We start from the raw sequence: 24,724 nt of genomic DNA, 5'->3' as shown, positions 1-24,724 counted from the left end.
CATGGAACTACTATTCCACAGTACTACATAGAGCCATGACTACATGGAACTCTATTCCGCAGTACTACATGTAGCCATTACTACATGGAACTCTATTCCACAGTACTACATTAGTACCATGACATACATGGACCTCTATTCCACAGTACTACATAGAGCCATGACTACATGGGAAACTCTATTCCACAAGTACTACATAGAGCCACTGACTACATGGAACTCTATTCCACAGTACTCCAAACATTTAGCAATGACTACAGGAACTCTATTCCACAGGACTACATGTGTACATGACTACATGGAACTCTATGCCACAGTACTACATGTAGCCATGACTACATGGAACTCTATTCCACAGTACTACATAGAGCCATGACTACATGGACACTCTATTCCACAGTACTACATGTAGCCATGACTACATGGAACTCTATTCCACAGTACTACATAGAGCCATGACTACATGGAACTCTATTCCACAGTACTACAAGAGCCATGACTACATGGAACTCTATTCCACAGTACTACATAGAGCATGACTACATGGACACTCTAATTCCACAGTACTACATAGTAGCCATGACCTACATGGAACTCTATTCCACAGTACTACAATGGAGCCATGACTACATGGAACTCTATTCCACAGTACTACATGTAGCCATGACTACATGGAACTCTATTCCACAGTACTACATGTAGCCATGACTACATGGAACTCTATTCCACAGTACTACATGTACCCATGACTACATGGAACTCTATCCACAGTACTACATGTAGCCATGACTACATGGAACTCTATCCCACAGTACTACATAGAGCCATGACTACATGGAACTCTATTCCACAGTACTACATAGAGCCATGACTACATGAACTCTATTCCACAGTACTACATGTAGCCATGACTACATGGAACTCTATTCCACAGTACTACATGTAACATGACTACATGGAAACTCTATTCACATACTACATGTAGCCATGACTACATGGAACTCTATTCCACAGTACTACATAGAAACCATGACTACATGGAACTCTATCCACATACTACATAAGCCATGACTACATGGAACTCTATTCCACAGTACTACATTTAGCCATGACTACATGGAACTCTATTCACAGTACTACATGTAGCCATGACTACATGGAACTCTATTCCACAGTACTACATAGAGCCATGACTACATGGAACTCTATTCCACAGTACTACATAGAGCCATGACTACATGGAACTCTATTCCACAGTACTACATGTAGCCATGACTACATGGAACTATATTCCACAGTACTACATGTAACCATGACTACATGGAACTCTATTCCACAGTACTACATGTAGCCATGACTACATGGAACTCTATTCCACAGTACTACATGTAGCCATGACTACATGGAACTCTATTTCCACAGTACTACATGTAGCCATGACTACATGGAACTCTATTCCACAGTACTACATGTAGCCATGACTACATGGAACTCTATTTCCACAGTACTACATAGAGCCATGACTACATGGAACTCTATTCCACAGTACTACATGTAGCCATGACTACATGGAACTCTATTCCACAGTACTACATGTAACCATGACTACATGGAACTCTATTCCACAGTACTACATGTAGCCATGACTACATGGAACTCTATTCCACAGTACTACATAGAGCCATAACTACATGGAACTCTATTCCACAGTACTACATGTAGCCATGACTACATGGAACTCTATTCCACAGTACTACATAGAGCCATGACTACATGGAACTCTATTCCACAGTACTACATAGAGCCATGACTACATGGAACTCTATTTCACAGTACTACATGTAGCCATGACTACATGGAACTCTATTCCACAGTACTACATGTAACCATGACTACATGGAACTCTATTCCACAGTACTACATGTAGCCATGACTACATGGAACTCTATTCCACAGTACTACATAGAGCCATGACTACATGGAACTCTATTCCACAGTACTACATAGAGCCATGACTACATGGAACTCTATTCCACAGTACTACATGTAGCCATGACTACATGGAACTCTATTCCACAGTACTACATGTAGCCATGACTACATGGAACTCTATTCCACAGTACTACATAGAGCCATGACTACATGGAACTCTATTCCACAGTACTACATAGAGCCATGACTACATGGAACTCTATTCCACAGTACTACATGTAGCCATGACTACATGGAACTCTATTCCACAGTACTACATGTAGCCATGACTACATGGAACTCTATTCCACAGTACTACATAGAGCCATGACTACATGGAACTCTATTCCACAGTACTTACATGTAGCCATGACTACATGGAACTCTATTCCACAGTACTACATGTAGCCATGACTACATGGAACTCTATTCCACAGTACTACATAGAGCCATGACTACATGGAACTCTATTCCACAGTACTACATAGAACCATGACTACAGGAACTCTATTCCACAGTACTACATGAGAGCCATGACTACATGGAACTCTATTCCACAGTACTACATAGAGCCATGACTACATGGAACTCTATTCCACAGTACTACATAGAGACCATGACTACATGGAAACTCTATTCCACAGTACTAAAAAACAGATTTAAAAGCAGGTCAAATCAAATCAAAGTTTATTGTCACGTGGTGTAGTAGACCTTACATTGAAATGCTTACTTACAACAGGCTCTAACCAAAAGGCCTAAACCCCAGGAAGAGTAGCTGCTGCCTTGGGCAGGAACTAATGGGGATCCATAATAAACCCCAGGAAGAGTAGCTGCTGCCTTGGCAGGAACTAATGGGGATCCATAATAAAACCCCAGGAAGAGTAGCTGCTGCCTTGGCAGGAACTAATGGGGATCCAATAATAAACCCCAGGAAGAGTAGCTGCTGCTTGACAGGAACTAATAGGGATCCATAATAAACCCCAGGAAGAGTAGCTGCTGCCTTGACAGGAACTAATAGGGATCCATAATAAACCCCAGGAAGAGTAGCTGCTGCCTTGGCAGGAACTAATGGGGATCCATAATAAACCCCAGGAAGAGTAGCTGCTGCCTTGACAGGAACTAATAGGGATCCATAATAAACCCCAGGAAGAGTAGCTGCTGCCTTGACAGGAACTAATAGGGATCCATAATAAACCCCAGGAAGAGTAGCTGCTGCCTTGGCAGGAACTAATGGGGATCCATATAAACCCCAGGAAGAGTAGCTGCTGCCTTGGCAGGAAATAATGGGGATCCATAATAAACCCCAGGAAGAGTAGCTGCTGTCTTGGCAGGAACTAATGGGGATCCATAATAAACCCCAGGAAGAGTAGCTGCTGCCCTGGCAGGAACTAATGGGGATCCATAATCCCCCTGCAGGTCACTCTGGGGCATTGTATTGGTTCATCTCTGTACAGAACACAGAGCTCCGCCTGCAGGTCACTCTGGGGCATAGCATTGGTTAATCTCTGTACAGAACATACAGAGCTCCCCCCGCAGGTCACTCTGGGGTATAGCATTGGTTCATCTCTGTACAGAACATACAGAGCTCCCCCTGCAGGTCACTCTGGGGTATTGCACTGGTTCATTTCTAGAATCAAACACTTCCATTTCACAACAGGATGCTGAAAAACGAGTCCAATGCATTTGTCTTACCAGGGTTATATTATTGGAACACCCTCCTATCTAGTGGCTCAACTGAAACCCTGCAACTTGTTTCAGTTTCTAGTTTGATCAGTCCTATGTACAGAACACACATGGTAACAGGAAGTTATCATTCCCTTTTTGTGGGGGGGGTATGATATGTATGTCTCCAACTTCCTCACTCATCAATATTCATGGTTCATTCAGGATGATCTGTAACCATGGTAACAGGAAGTTATCATTCCTTTTTTGGGGGGGGGGGGGGTTGATATGTATGTCTCCAACTTCCTCACTCATCAATATTCATGGTTCATTCAGGATGATCTGTAACCACGGTAACATCCACATAACCACGGTAACATCCATGTTTAGAAACATTCCATTCGTATTTATAGGATTTACAAGTTTGATGTAGTCATTGGGTGCTGTGAATATGGGCCGAAATACTTGACTTTGTAATACTTTAATACGCCAGTGGATCTGTCCCAATACTTCCTGTCCCTTAAAATGGGGGGGGGGGGGACTATTCACAACAAGCGCTGTCATTTCTAAATGTTTCACCTGATATGGATGAAAATACCCTCAAATTAAAGGTGACAGTCTGACCTTTAACCTCAGTCATTTTATCATTTCAAATCCAAAAGTGTTGGGAGTACAGAGCCAGAACAACAACAAAACATGTCACTGTCCCAATACTTCTGGAGCGTACTGTATTGATGGATAACACTTATGACTGAGGAGCCAAACACAAGCTTGTTAGCCTCACTCTAACCACTAGGCTACCTACACTTATGACTGAGGAGCCAAAACACAAGCTTGTTAGCCTCACTCTAACCACTAGGCTACCTACACTTATGACTGAGGAGCCAAAACACAAGCTTGTTAGCCTCACTCTAACCACTAGGCTACCTACACTTATGACTGAGGAGCTTAATTAAACTGTCTTACCGGATCAGAACCCAAAACACAAGCTTGTTATCCTCCACTGTGTGTAAAGAATGTCATTTTAAACCTGAAAACACAGTTAAAACTATCATTCTGATCTCATAGATGGTCAGTCGTAGCTCCGTCTATGAACTTGAGAGTGGCTCCATTCCTCAGCTGTTGCCATGAAAAAGAGGCCGGGTGGAGGCTTGGTTGTTGTTTCAATCCCAGAATGCACCTTTCAGACGGTATGAATCAAAGTTCACAAATTATAATAAAGACATTTTTCTGTTGTTGAAATAAATCAATAACTTGTATTTTATTTAGTCATTTTGAATCAAAAGATGAGTGTATAATTGTGAAATAAACAGTGTCGTGGTCTTGTATCAATATACACACATTATTAACACTATGTCCGCTTATAAAGCTCTTATAAACATTATTAGGTCGTTTATTTTATTACATATATGAACTTAGAAATACTGAATGATAAACAGTTTATTTACTCAATTGTTAACAAACTATTTAATAATGTCTTATAAGTTATAAACAGACATTAAGGTAGTGTCCCATAGGACTCTGGTCCCTATATATAGTGCACTATTTTAGACCAGGGTCCATAGGGATCTAGACCAGGGTCCATAGGGCTCTAGACCAGGGTCCACAGGGCTCTAGACCAGGGTCCACAGGGCTCTAGACCAGGGTCCATAGGGCTCTAGACCAGGGTCCATAGGGCTCTGGACCAGGGTCCACAGGGCTCTAGACCAGGGTCCACAGGGCTCTAGACCAGGGTCCATAGGGCTCTAGACCAGGGTCCGTAGGGCTCTAGACCAGGGTCCATAGGGATCTAGACCAGGGTCCATAGGGCTCTAGACCAGGGTCCACAGGGCTCTAGACCAGGGTCCACAGGGCTCTAGACCAGGGTCCATAGGGCTCTAGACCAAGGTCCATAGGGCTCTGGACCAGGGTCCACAGGGCTCTAGACCAGGGTCCACAGGGCTCTAGACCAGGGTCCATAGGGCTCTAGACCAGGGTCCGTAGGGCTCTAGACCAGGGTCCATAGGGCTCTGGGTTCAGGGTCCATAGGGCTCTAGACCAGGGTCCATAGGGCTCTAGACCAGGGTCCATAGGGCTCTAGACCAGGGTCCATAGGGCTCTAGACCAGGGTCCGTAGGGCTCTAGACCAGGGTCCATAGGGCTCTGGGCTCAGGGTCCATAGGGCTCTAGACCAGGGTCCACAGGGCTCTAGACCAGGGTCCATAGGGCTCTAGACCAGGGTCCACAGGGCTCTAGACCAGGGTCCATAGGGCTCTAGACCAGGGTCCACAGGGCTCTAGACCAGGGTCCATAGGGCTCTAGACCAGGGTCCACAGGGCTCTAGACCAGGGTCCACAGGGCTCTAGACCAGGGTCCATAGGGCTCTAGACCAGGGTCCATAGTGCTCTGGTCTAAAGTAGTGCACTATATTGAGGATATGATACCATTTGGGATGCATCCCAGGTCAGTGTTTACCTGATCACTCATCATTTACATCGGAACAAAACATTCAGAGGCTATGGGGCTGTCCCATTTCACCGGTTCACTTCAATCCAACAGCAAGTAAATGAGAATATAGTGAATATATATATCACAACCCCTGGTCTGAGCTTAAAAACATCTTATTTAACAAGTGAGTTTATTTACAGAGATCATTCCTAGTGTCTTTGTTCACTGCTGTCCAGCTGCCCTGATTGAAATGACTGTTATTAGTTCACTAAATAATCTATATGTATTATCAATACCTTCTCAACACTGACCACAAGAGGCTCCGAAAACACCAGGTCTAAGATCAATAAACTCCATGTCTCAGGTCTAGGAGCAGGTCTAAGATCAGAAAACTCCATGTCTCAGGTCTAGGAGCAGGTTTAGGAGCAGGTCTAGGAGCAGGTCTAAGATCAGAAAACTCTATGTCTCAGGTCAAGGAGCAGGTCAAGGAGCAGGTCTAGGAGCAGGTCTAGGAGCAGGTCTAGGAGCAGGTCTAGGAGCAGGTCAGCTCCTCAGAGGGTTAGACAGGCACCGCTGTCACTTTCCACAACTCCTGAAAAAGAGAAAGTCTAACATTGGAATTGGAGTTGATGACAACGCAATATATAAAAGACTGTAAATACCCAACTTGAAGCAACCACATATTTAGCCCTGGAGCACGTTCTGATTGGCCAGTGAGGGGGTCATGCCTCAACACACCTACAACACGTTCTGATTGGCCAGTGAGGGGGTCATGCCTCAACACACCTACAACACGTTCTGATTGGCCAGTGAGGGGGTCATGCCTCAACACACCTACAACACGTTCTGATTGGCCAGTGAGGGGGTCATGTCTCATGTCTTCCCCCAGCGCTAAGATGTACCACTGTGTGAAGCTTTGTAGATGTACAAATGTGTTAGCTTAGTAGATTTACCATTGTGTTAGCTGAGTATATTTACCATTGTGATAGCTGAGTATATTTACCATTGTGATAGCTGAGTATATTTACCATTGTGATAGCTGAGTATATTTACCATTGTGATAGCTGAGTATATTTACCATTGTGATAGCTGAGTATATTTGGATAGGGGTTTAGGATATAGTACTAGAAACATACTGTTGGATAGGGGTTTAGGATATAGTACTAGAAACATACTGTTGGATAGGGGTTTAGGATATAGTACTAGAAACATACTGTTGGGTTTAGGATATAGTACTAGAAACATACTGTTGGGTTTAGGATATAGTACTAGAAACATACTGTTGGATAGGGGTTTAGGATATAGTACTAGAAACATACTGTTGGATAGGGGTTTAGGATATAGTACTAGAAACATACTGTTGGATAGGGGTTTAGGATATAGTACTAGAAACATACTGTTGGGTTTAGGATATAGTACTAGAAACATACTGTTGGATAGGGGTTTAGGATATAGTACTAGAAACATACTGTTGGGTTTAGGATATAGTACTAGAAACATTCTGTTGGATAGGGGTTTAGGATATAGTACTAGAAACATACTGTTGGATAGGGGTTTAGGATATAGTACTAGAAACATACTGTTGGATAGGGGTTTAGGATATAGTACTAGAAACATACTGTTGGGTTTAGGATATAGTACTGGAAACATACTGTTGGATAGGGTTTAGGATATAGTACTAGAAACATACTGTTGGGTTTAGGATATAGTACTAGAAACATACTGTTGGATAGGGGTTTAGGATATAGTACTAGAAACATACTGTTGGATAGGGGTTTAGGATATAGTACTAGAAACATACTGTTGGATAGGGGTTTAGGATATAGTACTAGAAACATACTGTTGGGTTTAGGATATAGTACTAGAAACATAACTGTTGGATAGGGGTTTAGGATATAGTACTAGAAACATACTGTTGGGTTTAGGATATAGTACTAGAAACATACTCTTGTGTTTAGGATATAGTACTAGAAACATACTGTTGGGTTTTAGGATATAGTACTAGAAACATACTGTTGGATAGGGGTTTAGGATATAGTACTAGAAACATACTGTTGGGTTTAGGATATAAGTACTAAGAAACATACTGTTTTGGATTAGGGGTTTAGGATATAGCTACTAGAAAACATCACTGTTGGATAGGGGTTTAGGTATAGTACTAGAAACATACTGTTGGATAAGGGGTTAGGATATAGTACTAGAAACATACTGTGGGGTAGGATATAAGTACTAGAAATCATACTTCTGGATAAGGTGTTTAGGATATATTTACTAGAACATACTGTTGGATAGGGGTTTAGGATATAAGTTACTAGAAACATACTGTTGGCGTAGGGGTTTAGGGATATAGTACTTAGAAACATACTGTTGGATAGGGGTTTAGGATATAGTACTAGAAACATACTGTTGGGTTTAGGATATAGTACTAGAAACATACTGTTGGATAGGGGTTTAGGATATAGTACTAGAAACATACTGTTGGGTTTAGGATATAGTACTAGAAACATACTGTTGGATAGGGGTTTAGGATATAGTACTAGAAACATACTGTTGGATAGGGGTTTAGGATATAGTACTAGAAACATACTGTTGGGTTTAGGATATAGTACTAGAAACATACTGTTGGGTTTAGAATATAGTACTAGAAACATTCTGTTGGATAGGGGTTTAGGATATAGTACTAGAAACATACTGTTGGGTTTAGGATATAGTACTAGAAACATTCTGTTGGATAGGGGTTTAGGATATAGTACTAGAACATACTGTTGGATAGGGGTTTAGGATATAGTACTAGAAACATACTGTTGGGTTTAGGATATAGTACTAGAAACATACTGTTGATAGGGGTTTAGGATATAGTACTAGAAACATACTGTTGGGTTTAGGATATAGTACTAGAAACATACTGTTGGATAGGGGTTTAGGATATAGTACTAGAAACATACTGTTGGATTGGGGTTTAAGGATATAGTACTAGAAACATACTGTTGGGTTTAGGATATAGTACTAGAAACATACTGTTGGGTTTAGGATATAGTACTAGAAACATACTGTTGGATAGGGGTTTAGGATATAGTACTAGAAACATACTGTTGGATAGGGGTTTAGGATATAGTACTAGAAACATACTGTTGGATAGGGGTTTTAGGATATAGTACTAGAAACATACTGTTGGGTTTAGGATATAGTACTAGAAACATACTGTTGGATAGGGGTTTAGGATATAGTACTAGAAAATTACTGTTGGGTTTAGGATATAGTACTAGAAACATACTGTGTGGGATTTAGAGATATAAGTACTAGAAACATACTGTTGGATAGGGGTTTAGGATATAGTACTAGAAACATACTGTTGGATAGGGGTTTAGGATATAGTACTAGAAACATACTGTTGGATAGGGTTTAGGATATAGTACTAGAAACATACTGTGGGTTTAGGATATAGTACTAGAAACATACTGTTGGATAGGGGTTTAGGATATAGTACTAGAAACATACTGTTGGGTTAAGATATAGTACTAGAAACATTCTGTTGGGTTAGGATATAGTACTGGAAACATACTGTTGGGTTTAAGATATAGTACTAGAAACATACTGTTGGGTTAGGATATAGTACTGGAAACATACTGTTGGGTTTAAGATATAGTACTAGAAACATACTGTTGGGTTTAGGATATAGTACTAGAAACATTCTGTTGGGTTTAGGATATAGTACTGGAAACATACTGTTGGGTTTAGGATATAGTACTAGAAACATACTGTTGGATAGGGGTTTAGGATATAGTACTAGAAACATACTGTTGGGTTTAGGATATAGTACTAGAAACATACTGTTGGGTTTAGGATATAGTACTAGAAACATACTGTTGGGTTTAGGATATAGTACTAGAAACATTCTGTTGGGTTTAGGATATAGTACTAGAAACATTCTGTTGGGTTTAGGATATAGTACTGGAAACATACTGTTGGGTTTAAGATATAGTACTAGAAACATACTGTTGGGTTTAGGATATAGTACTGGAAACATACTGTTGGGTTTAAGATATAGTACTAGAAACATACTGTTGGGTTTAGGATATAGTACTAGAAACATTCTGTTGGGTTTAGGATATAGTACTAGAAACATACTGTTGGGTTTAGGATATAGTACTGGAAACATACTGTTGGGTTTAGGATATAGTACTAGAAACATACTGTTGGATAGGGGTTTAGGATATAGTACTAGAAACATACTGTTGGGTTTAGGATATAGTACTAGAAACATACTGTTGGATAGGGGTTTAGGATATAGTACTAGAAACATACTGTTGGGTTTAGGATATAGTACTAGAAACATTCTGTTGGGTTTAGGATATAGTACTGGAAACATACTGTTGGGTTTAGGATATAGTACTAGAAACATACTGTTGGATAGGGGTTTAGGATATAGTACTAGAAACATACTGTTGGGTTTAGGATATAGTACTAGAAACATACTGTTGGATAGGGGTTTAGGATATAGTACTAGAAACATACTGTTGGATAGGGGTTTAGGATATACTACTAGAAACATACTGTTGGATAGGGGTTTCGGATATAGTACTAGAAACATACTGTTGGATAGGGGTTTAGGATATAGTACTAGAAACATACTGTTGGGTTTAGGATATAGTACTAGAAACATACTGTTGGATAGGGGTTTAGGATATAGTACTAGAAACATACTGTTGGGTTTAGGATATAGTACTAGAAACATACTGTTGGGTTTAGGATATAGTACTAGAAACATACTGTTGGATAGGGGTTTAGGATATAGTACTAGAAACATACTGTTGGATAGGGGTTTAGGATATAGTACTAGAAACATACTGTTGGGTTTAGGATATAGTACTAGAAACATACTGTTGGATAGGGGTTTAGGATATAGTACTAGAAACATACTGTTGGGTTTAGGATATAGTACTAGAAACATACTGTTGGGTTTAGGATATAGTACTAGAAACATACTGTTGGATAGGGGTTTAGGATATAGTACTAGAAACATACTGTTGGGTTTAGGATATAGTACTGGAAACATACTGTTGGGTTTAGGATATAGTACTAGAAACATACTGTTGGGGGTTTTCTAGGTTCAGTAAAGTGTGTATGTGAAACTGTCTGTCTCTCACCAGTTGCTCTATGCGCTCATACAGCAGGCACTGTGGGAAAGAGGGTGTGACCTGCTCCACTGTGAAGCATGTCCGTCCCTCCCTCAGCTCCTGCATCTCACACAGACAGTGGCGGAAATGGTCGTAGGCCTCGCAGGATATGTCCATGTGTCTCAGAGTGAAGTTCAGCCTGGGGAAGGAAGGAACACACACACACACACACACACACACACACACACACACACACACACACACACACACACACACACACACACACACAGTAATTACAAGATGTGGCACATGAGCTGGATATATTTTTTTACATTAAGCATAAATCTATATATACAAGAACCCGATGGTCACTCTGACAGAGCTCCAGAGTTCCTCTGTGGAGATGGGAGAAACTTCCAGAAGGACAACCATCTCTGCAGCACTCCACCAATCAGGCCTTTATGGTAGAGTGGCCAGACAGAAGCCACTCCTCAGGAAAAGCCACATGACAGCCCGCTAGGAGTTTGTCAAGAGGCACCTAAAGGACTCTCAGACCATGATAAACAAGATTCTCTGGTCTGATGAAGCCAAGATTGAACTCTTTGGCCTGAATGCGAAGCGTCACGTCTGGAGGAAACCTGGCATCATCCCTACAGTGAAGTATGGTGGTGGAAGCATCCTGATGTGCAGATGTTTTTCAGCAGCAGGGATTGGGAGACTAGTCAGGATCGAGGGAAAGATGAACGGAGCAAAGTACAGAGAGATCCTTGATGAAAACCTGCTCCAGAGTGTTCAGAACCTCAGACTGGGGCGAAGGTCCACCTTTCAACAGGACCACGACCCTAAGAACACAGCCAAGACAACGCAGTAGTGGCTTCGGGACAAGTCTCTGAATGTCCGTGAGTGGCCCAGCCAGAATAGACAGGTATATAGTACAGGTATGTTACCTCTTCTCTATAGACAGGTATGTAGTACAGGTATGTTACCTCTTCTCTATAGACAGGTATGTAGTACAGGTATGTTACCTCTTCTCTATAGACAGGTATGCAGTACAGGTATGTTACCTCTTCTCTATAGACAGGTATGTAGTACAGGTATGTTACCTCTTCTCTATAGACAGGTATGTAGTACAGGTATGTTACCTCTTCTCTATAGACAGGTATGTAGTACAGGTATGTTACCTCTTCTCTATAGACAGGTATGTAGTACAGGTATGTTACCTCTTCTCTATAGACAGGTATGTAGTACAGGTATGTTACCTCTTCTCTATAGACAGGTATGTAGTACAGGTATGTTACCTCTTCTCTATAGACAGGTATGTAGTACAGGTATGTTACCTCTTCTCTATAGACAGGTATGTAGTACAGGGGAGACGGAGGTTGTTACAGATTCTGTACAGCGTTCGGAACAGCGCGTCTGTCAGGTCGTCATCGTAGCACACTGGAACAAAAGACAAATAAATATAGTTTATTACAATTAACGTTCCACAGAGATCATTAACGTTCCACAGAGATCATTAACGTTCCACAGAGATCATTAACATTCCACAGAGATCATTAACGTTCCACAGAGATCATTAACATTCCACAGAGATCATCAGATTACATTTGATACCATAAAAATAACACCTGATCCTACCGGTTTAACACCTGATCCTACCGGTTAACACCTGATCCTACCGGTTAAACATCTGATCCCACCGGTTAACACCTGATCCTACCGGTTAAACAACTGATCCTACCGGTTAAACACCTGATCCTACCGGTTAAACACATGATCCTACCGGTTAAACACCTGATCCTACCGGTTAAACACCTGATCCTACCGGTTAAACACCTGATCCTACCGGTTAAACACCTGATCCTACCGGTTAAACACCTGATCCTACCGGTTAAACACCTGATCCTACCGGTTAAACACCTGATCCTACCGGTTAAACACCTGATCCTACCGGTTAAACACCTGATCCTACCGGTTAAACACCGGATCCTACCGGTTAACACCTTATCAAAACTGTCTTACCGTCAGCCGCGATGATAATTGTTGTGTTGTCATGGAGATCTGCCACTTCATCCTCTGTCCATCCAAACTCTGCATCAGCGTCTGAGAAACAAGACATGAATGGATGAGAAAGAGGAGAGATCAGCAGAGACCATGGTTTAACATCATGTGTGTTTCTCTATGTGTGTGTGTGTGTGTGTGTGTGTTTCTCTCTGTGTGTGTTTGTGTTTCTCAATGTGTGTGTGTGTGTGTGTGTGCGTGTTTCTCAATGTGTGTGTGTGTGTGTGTTCTTGTTTCTCAATGTGTGTGTGTGTGTGTGTGTTCGTGTAGCCTGCCCACCTGTGCAGAGATCGTGTCTGAGCCAGTCCAGTAGACGTACTCGCACCTTCCCACCTGTAAGAGAGACAATACTATAATGATATATATATATATATATGAAACAGTCAGGGAGAGAGAGAGAGAGAGAGAGAGACAACACTATAATGATATATATATATGAAACAGTCAGGGAGAGAGAGAGCTAGCCTGGTACTACATATTGTAATGAAACAGCCAGGGAGAAAGAGAGAGCTAGCCTGGTACTACATATTGAGAGCTAGCCTAGAGAAAGGATGAGAACTCCTAGTCATAGAAAGGATGAGAACTCCTGGTCAGAGAAAGGATGAGAACTCCTGGTCAGAGAAAAGATGAGAACTCCTGGTCAGAGAAAGGATGAGAACTCCTGGTCAGAGAAAGGATGAGAACTCCTGGTCAGAGAAAGGATGAGAACTCCTGGTCAGAGAAAAGATGAGAACTCCGTGGAACTGCAGCCACCTTGTTCTTGCTCATATCAATTTCATTCTAAAACTAAACAGGGCGTGGCACAGGCACGACAACTGTGATTGGACAATAGAACTAACAGGGCGGAGCTGTCTTTGCATCTGTAATTAAACAGTTACACAGTCTGTCATCACTCTGGGTTGATTGATTTCCAGTTCATCACTAGTGATTGATAATGTCCAGGAGGACTAGCTAGCCCCAAATTTGAACATAAAACAAATTTGATGACCTGAACTGATTTTCTCCTAACACCAATAAAAGGGCTGTACATAGATAACGGTTGGTTTACCCTGTCAGAAAGAACAGGAAAGGGGGGATATCTAGTCAGTTGTTCAACTGAATGTATTCAACTGAAATGTGTCTTAACACATTTAACCCAACCCCTCTGAATCAGAGAGGTGCGGGGGGGGGGGGGGGGGGCGCTGCCTTAATTGACATCCACGATGTTGGCGCCCGGGGAATAGTGGGTTACATGACTTTGTACTTCATCTTTGCATAAATATTTTTTTATTAAACTAAATCAAAAGTGGTGAGGCGCTGCCCGAACCTGATTGAAAATGCCAGCTGGTCGTTTGCCGGCAACCCTGTGTGTGCAAAAAAACGTTGTTTAAGTAACGTTCTCTCGCTCCACATTGTCTAACTGTGTCGGCTCACCTGCAGGTTCCATCAGGTGTCTGTTCAACGTCACGTTCTTCTGGCACATGCTCAGTAGGTCCTCCCCAACGTCTGCAACACAACGTTACACAGATATTGGGATTTTGACACGCCGTTTATGTACCTTTGAACTTAGAAACATTACAGAGACGTTGGGCGTCCAACATTCTAAAACACAACATCGGTAATAGAACAAACACGACCAATAAGAGACCTTCATTTAGGAACAGCTTGCTACCAGCTCATCAATTCTTACAATGATTCTGACCTTGGATCAGTGAAGCATGGTGACTACCATGGAGAATGGATTCTGTATCAGAGATGATTCTGACCTTGGATCAGTGAAGCATGGTGACTACCATGGAGAATGGTTTCTGTATCAGAGATGATTCTGACCTTGGATCAGTGAAGCATGGTGACTACCATGTAGAATGGATTCTGTATCAGAGATGATTTTGACCTTGGATCAGTGAAGCATGGTGAGTACCATGGAGAATGGTTTCTGTATCAGTGATGATTCTGACCTTGGATCAGTGAAGCATGGTGACTACCATGGAGAATGGTTTCTATATCAGAGATGATTCTGACCTGGGATCAGTGAAGCATGGTAACTACCATGTAGAATGGTTTCTGTATCAGAGATGATAGGCAGTAGTACTATTACTCACTCTGACTTTCGAAGTAAATTGAATTTTCATTCTCTGAATACATTCAGAAGAACAGTCTATTTAATATGATGCTTCCCGGTATACGCAGACAAGCAGACAGACAGGCAGGCAGGCAGGCAGGCAGGCAGGCAGGCAGACAGGCAGGCAGGCAGACAAGCAGACAGACAGGCAGGCAGACAAGCAGACAGACAGACAGGCAGACAGACAGACAGGCAGACAGACAGGCAGACAGACAGGCAGACAGACAGGCAAACAGGCAGGCAGACAGACAGGCAGACAGACAGGTAGACAGACAGGCAGGCAGACAGGCAAGGCAGACAGGCAGGCAGACAGGCAGACAGGCAGACAGGCAGACAGGCAGGCAGGCAGGCAGACAGGCAGGCAGACAGGCAAACAGGCAGGCAGACAGGCAGACAGACAGGCAGACAGACAGACAGGCAGGCAGGCAGACAGACAGACAGGCAGACAGACAGACAGACAGGCAGACAGACAGGCAGACAGACAGGACAGACAGACAGACAGGCAGGCAGACAGACAGACAGGCAGAGTAGTTTGGAATTATCTTGCCCTTTGAAATGTTCTTTCCCTCTCCAGAAAAGCACTTTAATACAAGTGCAATAATTATCATTTAAGTATAACATTTAAGTACCTTACTGTGATTGGTTTCAATGACAACAAAAAAACGAGACAAAAATTGCTTCTTAGAAAACTGCAATTTCTCAAGCAATAATTTTGCTAGGACTGTCTGAGTGGTCTGAGTTGGGAGGGGAGAACTAGCTGTTATTGGGAGAGAGGTGTTGAACACTAGGACTGTCTGAGTTGTCTGAGTTGGGAAGGGAGAACTAGATGTTATTGGGAGAGAGGTGTTGAACACTAGGACTGTCTGAGTTGGGAGGGGAGAACTAGATGTTATTGGGAGAGAGGTGTTGAACACTAGTACTGTCTGAGTTGTCTGAGTTGGGAAGGGAGAACTAGATGTTATTGGGAGAGAGGTGTTGAACACTAGGACTGTCTGAGTTGGGAGGGGAGAACTAGATGTTATTGGGAGAGAGGTGTTGAACACTAGGACTGTCTGAGTTGGGAAAACTAGCTGTTATTGGGAGAGAGGTTTGGAACACTAGGACTGTCTGAGGGGTCTGAGTTGGGAGGGGAGAACTAGATGTTATTGGGAGAGAGGTGTTGAACACTAGGACTGTCTGAGTTGGGAAAACTAGCTGTTATTGGGAGAGAGGTGTTGAACACTAGGACTGTCTGAGGGGTCTGAGTTGGGAGGGGAAAACTAGATGTTATTGGGAGAGAGGTTTGGAACACTTTTTCATATTGGTCTAGTAACTAATAGGTGATGACACCAGGCAGGCCAAAACTCCACCCCACCAAAACAGGCTGAGATTTCAGGCGGTCTTTTCAAACAGCTCTTATACTAAAAGGACATGATTATGATTTTCCCAGTTACACAGTATTATTCCAACCTGATAGTGTGGTAATATACAGCGCCAACGGAAAGTATTCAGACCCCTGGACCTTTTACACATTTTGTTACGTTACAGCTTTATTTGTAAAATTTATTAAATCATCAATCAATCTCCACACAATACCCCATAATGACATCACAATAACCCATAATGACATCACAATACCCCATAATGACATCACAATACCCCATAATGACATCACAATACCCCATAATGACATCACAATACCCCATAATGACATCACAATACCCCATAATGACATCACAATAACCCATAATGACATCACAATACCCCATAATGACATCACAATACCCCATAATGACATCGCAATACCCCATAATGACATCGCAATACCCCATAATGACATCGCAATACCCCATAATGACATCGCAATACCCCATAATGACATCGCAATACCCCATAATGACATCGCAATACCCCATAATGACATCGCAATACCCCATAATGACATCGCAATACCCCATAATGACATCGCAATACCCCATAATGACATCACGATACCCCATAATGACATCACGATACCCCATAATGACATCACGATACCCCATAATGACATCACGATACCCCATAATGACATCACGATACCCCATAATGACATCACGATACCCCATAATGACATCACAATACCCCATAATGACATCACAATACCCCATAATGACATCACAAAACCCCATAATGACAGCTTATTGATTTATTTTTGCTCATTTATAAAAAACAGAAATATCATATTTACCTAAGTATTCAGACCCTTTAAACAGTACTGTGTTGAAGCACCTTTGACAGTGATTACAGCCTCGAGTCTTCTTGGGTATGACACTACAAGTTTGGCACACCTGTATTTGGGGAGTTTCTCCCGTTCTTCTCTGCAGATCCTCTCACGCTCTGTCAGTTTGGATGGGGAGCGTCGCTGCACAGCTATTTTCAGGTCTCTCCAGAGATGTTCGATCAGGTTCAAGTCCGGGCTCTAGCTGGGCCACTCACGAACATTCAGAAACTTGTCCCGAAGCCACTCCTGCATTGTCTTGGCTGTGTGCTTAGGGTCGTTGTCCTGTTGAAAGGTGAACCTTCGCCCCAGTCTGAGGTCCTGAACACTGTGGAGCAGGTTTTCACTAAGGATCTTTCTGTACTTTGCTCCGTTCATCTTTGTCTCGATCCTAACGAGTCTACCAGTTCCTGCCACTGAAAAACATCCCCACAGCATGATGCTGCCACCACCATGCTTCACCGTAGGGATGGTGCCAGGTTTCCTCCAGAGTTGACGCTTGGCATTCAGGCCAAAGAGTTCAATCTTGGTTTCATCAGACCAGATCAAATCTCCACAGAGGATTTCTGGAGCTCTGTCAGAGTGACCCTCTGGTTCTAGATCACCTCCCTGGACCAAGGCCCTTCTCCCCAGATTGCTCAGTTTGGCAGAGTGGTCACCTCCCTGGACCAAGGCCCTTCTCCCCAGATTGCTCAGTTTGGCAGGGTGGTCACCTCCCTGGACCAAGGCCCTTCTCCCCTGCTTGACCAGTTTGGCAGGGTGGTCACCTCCCTGGACCAAGGCCCTTCTCCCCAGATTGCTCAGTTTGGCAGAGTGGTCACCTCCCTGGACCAAGGCCCTTCTCCCCAGATTGCTCAGTTTGGCAGGGTGGTCACCTCCCTGGACCAAGGCCCTTCTCCCCTGCTTGACCAGTTTGGCAGGGTGGTCACCTCCCTGGACCAAGGCCCTTCTCCCCCGTTTGACCAGTTTGGCAGGGTGGCCACCTCCCTGGACCAAGGCCCTTCTCCCCCGATTGACCAGTTTGGCTGGGTGGTCACCTCCCTGGACCAACGCCCTTCTCCCCCGATTGACCAGTTTGGCTGGGTGGTCACCTCCCTGGACCAAGGCCCTTCTCCCCCGATTGACCAGTTTGGCTGGGTGGTCACCTCCCTGGACCAAGGCCCTTCTCCCCCGATTGACCAGTTTGGCAGGATGGCCAGCTCTAGGAAGAGTCTTGGTGGTTCCACATTTCTTCCATTTAAGAATGATGGAGGCCATTGTGTTCTTGGGGACCTTTAATGTTGCAGAAATGTTTTGGTACCCTTCCCCAGATCTATGCCTCGACACAATCCTGTCTTGGAGCTCCGCTGTCAATTCCTTCAACCTCATGGCTTGGTTTTTCCTCTGACATGCACTGTCAACTGTGAGAACATAAATAGACTGGTGTGAGCCTTTCCAAATCATGTCCAATCAAATTAATTTACCACAGGTGAACTCCAATCAAGTTGTAGAAACATCTCAAGGATGATCAACGAAAACAGGATGCACCTGAACTCAATTTCGAGTCTCAAAGCAAAGGGTCTGAATACTTCTGTAAATAAGGTATTTCTGTTCATTTTTATAAATGAGCAAACATTTCTAAAAACCTGTTTTCGCTTTGTCATCAGGAGGTATTGTATGTAGACTGCTGAGGATTTACATTTTTTTATTTTTTTATCCATTTTAGAAAAACATGGAAAAAGTTGATGGGGTCTGAATTACTTTCCAAAGGCACCGTGTATAAAACCCAGGAAAAGCACATTGTGGACTGCACTGGGCTTTTACTGAAGAAACACAGACCTGCACTCAGTTCTGAAAAGAACTGACGTGGTACTGGCCAGAGCAGTATGCGTTTTCCCTTTCAACACATGACTCCCACGCACCTGCAACAAGCCCAAATCACATGGGAGAGAGCTTTTCCTCACGCTGAATGTCTTGATTGCACTATATAATAGTGACAGAGGTAGAATAGAGGGGTTTCAAACTGCCAAGGTGGTGGAGACCGGTGCTGCCTCCTCTCAACTCAGTGAAATCACTATCCTGGTCACCATTATCTACAGATGTGGGTTTAGAGGCATGTTAAATCACTGGTCACCATTATCTACAGATGTGGGTTTAGAGGCATGTTAAAATCACTATCCTGGTCACCATTATCTACAGATGTGGGTTTAGAGGCATGCTAAATCACTATCCTGGTCACCATTATCTACAGATGTGGGTTTAGAGGCATGCTAAATCACTATCCTGGTCACCATTATCTACAGATGTGGGTTTAGAGGCATGTTAAATCACTGGTCACCATTATCTACAGATGTGGGTTTAGAGGCATGTTAAATCACTATCCTGGTCACCAGTATCTACAGATGTGGGTTTAGAGGCATGTTAAATCACTATCCTGGTCACCAGTATCTACAGATGTGGGTTTAGAGGCATGTTAAATCACTATCCTGGTCACCAGTATCTACAGATGTGTATTTAGAGGCATGTTAAATCACTATCCTGGTCACCATTATCTACAGATCTATGTACATGTCTTATTTAATTCAACCGAGTAGACAAGTACAGTATCAGGCAACAATTTGGACACACCTACTCATTCAAGGGTTTTTCTTTTTAACATTTTCTACATTATAAAATAATAGTGAAGACATCAACACTATGAAATAAGACATATGGAATCATGTAGTAACCAAAAAAAGTGTTAATCAAAATATATTTTATATTCTTCAAAGTAGCCACCCTTTGCCTTGATGACAGCTTTGAACACTCTTGGCATTCTCTCAACCAGCTTCATGCGGTTGTCCCATTGAATGCATTCTAATGAACAGGTGTGCCTTGTTAGAAGTTAATTTGTGGAATTTCTTTCCTTCTTAATGCGTTTGAGCCAATCAGTGGTGTTGTGACAAGGTGGGGAGGGGGGGGGGGGGGGGGGTACAGAAGGTCATCTTCTTTGTGGTATTTCAAAAAAATTCAAAAAAAACCATTTTCACTTTGTCATTATGGGGTATTGTGAGGTCATTATGGGGTATTGTGAGGTCATTATGGGGTATTGTGATGTCATTATGGGGTATTGTGTGTAGATTGATGAGGGGGAAAAACAACAACAATGTAATCAGTTTTAGAATACGGCTGCAACGTGACAGAATGTGGAAAAAGTCAAGGGGTCGGAAACACTTTCTGAATGCACTGTAGATGTTCTGCTGACAGGTCCACAACAATTTGACATGGTTTTCTTTCAGAAACTGTCACAGTCCTTGGTTTCAAATACAGCATAAATGACTGATAAAAAAAAGCATTCTTCCACACATAGTAAATAGACCGGTAGCTTATGTAAAAGTATAGTATATGCGTCAGTATTGCTTTGCAACAGGAGCACAACATCACAGCCTAATGAATCTCAGAGCCTAGGCTATAGCAGATGGAAATACAATAATATAGGGCCTCATTGTCCAGGCGGAGTTACCTATATAGCAGATAGTTACCTATATAGCAGATAGTTACCTATATAGCAGATAGTTACCTATATAGCATATAGTTAGCTATCTGGCAGATAGTTACCAATATAGCAGATAGTTACCTATATGGCAGATAGTTACCTATATAGCAGATAGTTACCTATATAGCAGATAGTTACCTATATAGCAGATAGTTACCTATATAGCAGATAGTTACCTATTCTTCTCTGCCAGATAGGTAACTATCTGCTATATAGGTAACTATCTGCTATATAGGTAACTATCTGCCAGATAGGTACCTATCTGCCAGATAGTTACCTATATAGCAGATAGTTACCTATATAGCAGATAGTTACCTATCTGGCAGATAGTTACCTATCTGGCAGATAGTTACCTATCTGGCAGATAGTTACCTATATGGCAGATAGTTACCTATATGGCAGATAGTTACCTATATGGCAGATAGTTACCTATATGGCAGATAGTTACCTATATGGCAGATAGTTACCTATATGGCAGATAGTTACCTATATGGCAGATAGTTACCTATATGGCAGATAGTTACCTATATGGCAGATAGTTACCTATATGGCAGATAGTTACCTATATGGCAGATAGTTACCTATATGGCAGATAGTTACCTATATGGCAGATAGTTACCTATATGGCAGATAGTTACCTATATGGCAGATAGTTACCTATATGGCAGATAGTTACCTATATAGCAGATAGTTACCTATATAGCAGATAGTTACCTATATAGCAGATAGTTACCTATATAGCAGATAGTTACCTATATAGCAGATAGTTACCTATATAGCAGATAGTTACCTATATAGCAGATAGTTATCTATTCTTCTCAGAAATTGCGCATGCAGTTATTTAATGTGGCGTTTACACAACAAAATGTATACATGAGGCCCCCAGGGGGGCGAAGACCCCTGGTTTACCTGACGGTACCTTACCTGTGCAGTACACTGTTTTGGCCACCGTTGCCATGACTACGCTGGTCAGCCCAGTCCCTGCCCCCAACTCCAAGACGGTGGCTCCTCTGAATGTAGTTGGCTGAGACAGGATTAAATCAGCCAATAGGAAGGCGCCACGCCAGACCTAGTAAAAGAGCCATACAGCACCTTCAGAAACGATTCACACACCTTGACTTTATCCACATTGGGTTGTGTGACAACCTGAATTTAAAATGGATTACATGGAGATTTTGTTGGTCACTGGCCTGACACACAATACATCCCATAATGTCAAAGTGGAATTATGTTTTGCATGTATTTATTTTTTACAAAACAAAGTATAATATGAAAAGCTGAAATGTCTTGAGTCAATAAGTATTCAACCCCGTTGTTATGGAAACGCCTAAATAAGTTCAGGAGTAAAAAAATGTGCTTAACAAGTCACATAATGAGTTGCATGGACTCACTCTGTGTGCAATAATAGTGGTTAACATGATTTCTGACCACCTCATCTCTGTACCCCACATTTACAATTATCTGTAAAGTTGAGAAGTGATTTACAAGCACAGAATCAACTATTAAAGACCAGGGAGGTTCTCCAATGCCTCGTTAAGAAGAGCTCCTATTGGTCGACATTGAATAGCATGGTGAAGTTATTAATTACACTTTGGATGGTGTATCAATACACCCAGTTACTACAAAGATACAGGCATCCTTCCTAACTCAGTTGCCGGAGAGGAAGGAAACCACTCAGGGATTTCACCATGAGGTCAATGGTGACTTTAAAACTGTTACAGAGTTTAATGGCTGTGACAGGAGAAAACTGAGGATGGATCAACAACATTATAGTTACTACACAATACTAACCTAACTAACAGAGTTTAATGGCTGTGACAGGAGAAAACTGAGGATGGATCAACTACATTATAGTTACTCCTCAATACTAACCTAACTGACAGAGTTTAATGGCTGTGACAGGAGAACACTGAGGATGGATCAACAACTACATAGTTACTACACAATACTAACCTAACTGACAGAGTTTAATGGCTGTGACAGGAGAAAACTGAGGATGGATCAACAACATTGTAGTTACTCCACAATACTAACCTAAATGACAGAGTTTAATGGCTGTGATAGGAGAAAACTGAGGATGGATCAACTACATAGTTACTCCACAATACTAACCTAACTGACAGAGTTTAATGGCTGTGACAGGAGAAAACTGAGGATGGATCAACAACATTGTAGTTACTCCACAATACTAACCTAAATGACAGAGTTTAATGGCTGTGATAGGAGAAAACTGAGGATGGATCAACAACATTGTAGTTACTCCACAATACTAACCTAACTGACAGAGATAAAAAAATAAACTAAATGGAGCTAAGCACAGGCAAAACCCTAGAGGAAAACCTGGTTCAGTCTGCTTTCCAACAAACACTGGGAGATGAATTCACCTTTCAGCAGGACAGTTACCTAAAACACAAGGCCAAATATACACTGAAGTTGCTTATGTTCCTGAGTGGCCGAGTTACAGTTTTGACCTAAATCTACTTGTAAATCTATGGCAAGACCTAAAAATGATCGTCTAGCAATGATCAACAACCAATTTGACAGTTTGAAGATAAAATAAATAAATAATAATATTTAGGAAATGTTGAACATCTAGGTGTGAAAACTTTTGTAAATTAGTTATTTCTCTACGTCTTTTTCAATACATTTGCAAAAATGAAAAAAAAAACATGTTTTCTCTTTGTCATTATGGAGTATTGGGTCTTTGTCATTACGGAGTATTGGGTCTTTGTCATTATGGAGTATTGGGTCTTTGTCATTACGGAGTATTGGGTCTTTGTCATTATGGAGTATTGGGTCTTTGTCATTATGGAGTATTGGGTCTTTGTCATTATGGAGTATTGGGTCTTTGTCATTATGGAGTATTGGGTCTTTGTCATTATGGAGTATTGGGTCTTTGTCATTATGGAGTATTGGGTCTTTGTCATTATGGAGTATTGGGTCTTTGTCATTATGGAGTTATTGGGTCTTTGTCATTATGGAGTATTGGGTCTTTGTCATTATGGAGTATTGGGTCTTTGTCATTATGGAGTATTGGGTCTTTGTCATTATGGAGTATTGGGTCTTTGTCATTATGGAGTATTGGGTCTTTGTCATTATGGAGTATTGGGTCTTTGTCATTATGGAGTATTGGGTCTTTGTCATTACGGAGTATTGGGTCTTTGTCATTACGGAGTATTGGGTCTTTGTCATTACGGAGTATTGGGTCTTTGTCATTACGGAGTATTGGGTCTTTGTCATTACGGAGTATTGGGTCTTTGTCATTACGGAGTATTGGGTCTTTGTCATTACGGAGTATTGGGTCTTTGTCATTACGGAGTATTGGGTCTTTGTCATTACGGAGTATTGGGTCTTTGTCATTACGGAGTATTGGGTCTTTGTCATTACGGAGTATTGGGTCTTTGTCATTACGGAGTATTGGGGTCTTTGTCATTATGGAGTATTGGGTCTTTGTCATTATGGAGTATTGGGTCTTTGTCATTATGGAGTATTGGGTCTTTGTCATTACGGGAGTATTGGGTCTTTGTCATTACGGAGTATTGGGTCTTTGTCATTACGGAGTATTAGGTCTTTGTCATTACGGAGTATTGGGTCTTTGTCATTACGGAGTATTGGGTCTTTGTCATTACGGAGTA

At 42.0% G+C, this 24,724-nt stretch overlaps 1 protein-coding gene across 1 annotated transcript in view; it reads right to left on the bottom strand.

Moving 5' to 3' along the window:
- Nucleotides 1–5,973: 5,973 nt before the first annotated feature.
- LOC116366896 (methyltransferase-like protein 22) overlaps nt 5,974–24,724 on the bottom strand; it is a 34,863-nt gene continuing 16,112 nt past the window's right edge. The window contains 7 exon segments of the mRNA XM_031818763.1: nt 5,974–6,652; nt 11,208–11,376; nt 12,515–12,617; nt 13,200–13,280; nt 13,518–13,571; nt 14,652–14,723; nt 22,014–22,158. Coding sequence (XP_031674623.1) covers nt 6,620–6,652; nt 11,208–11,376; nt 12,515–12,617; nt 13,200–13,280; nt 13,518–13,571; nt 14,652–14,723; nt 22,014–22,158 — 657 coding nt within the window. The 3' untranslated portion in view covers nt 5,974–6,619.

Source organism: Oncorhynchus kisutch, unplaced genomic scaffold (genome assembly GCF_002021735.2).
Source record: "Oncorhynchus kisutch isolate 150728-3 unplaced genomic scaffold, Okis_V2 scaffold1611, whole genome shotgun sequence".
NCBI classification, from domain to species: domain Eukaryota; kingdom Metazoa; phylum Chordata; class Actinopteri; order Salmoniformes; family Salmonidae; genus Oncorhynchus; species Oncorhynchus kisutch.
This window is presented reverse-complemented; position numbering and strand designations above follow the sequence as displayed.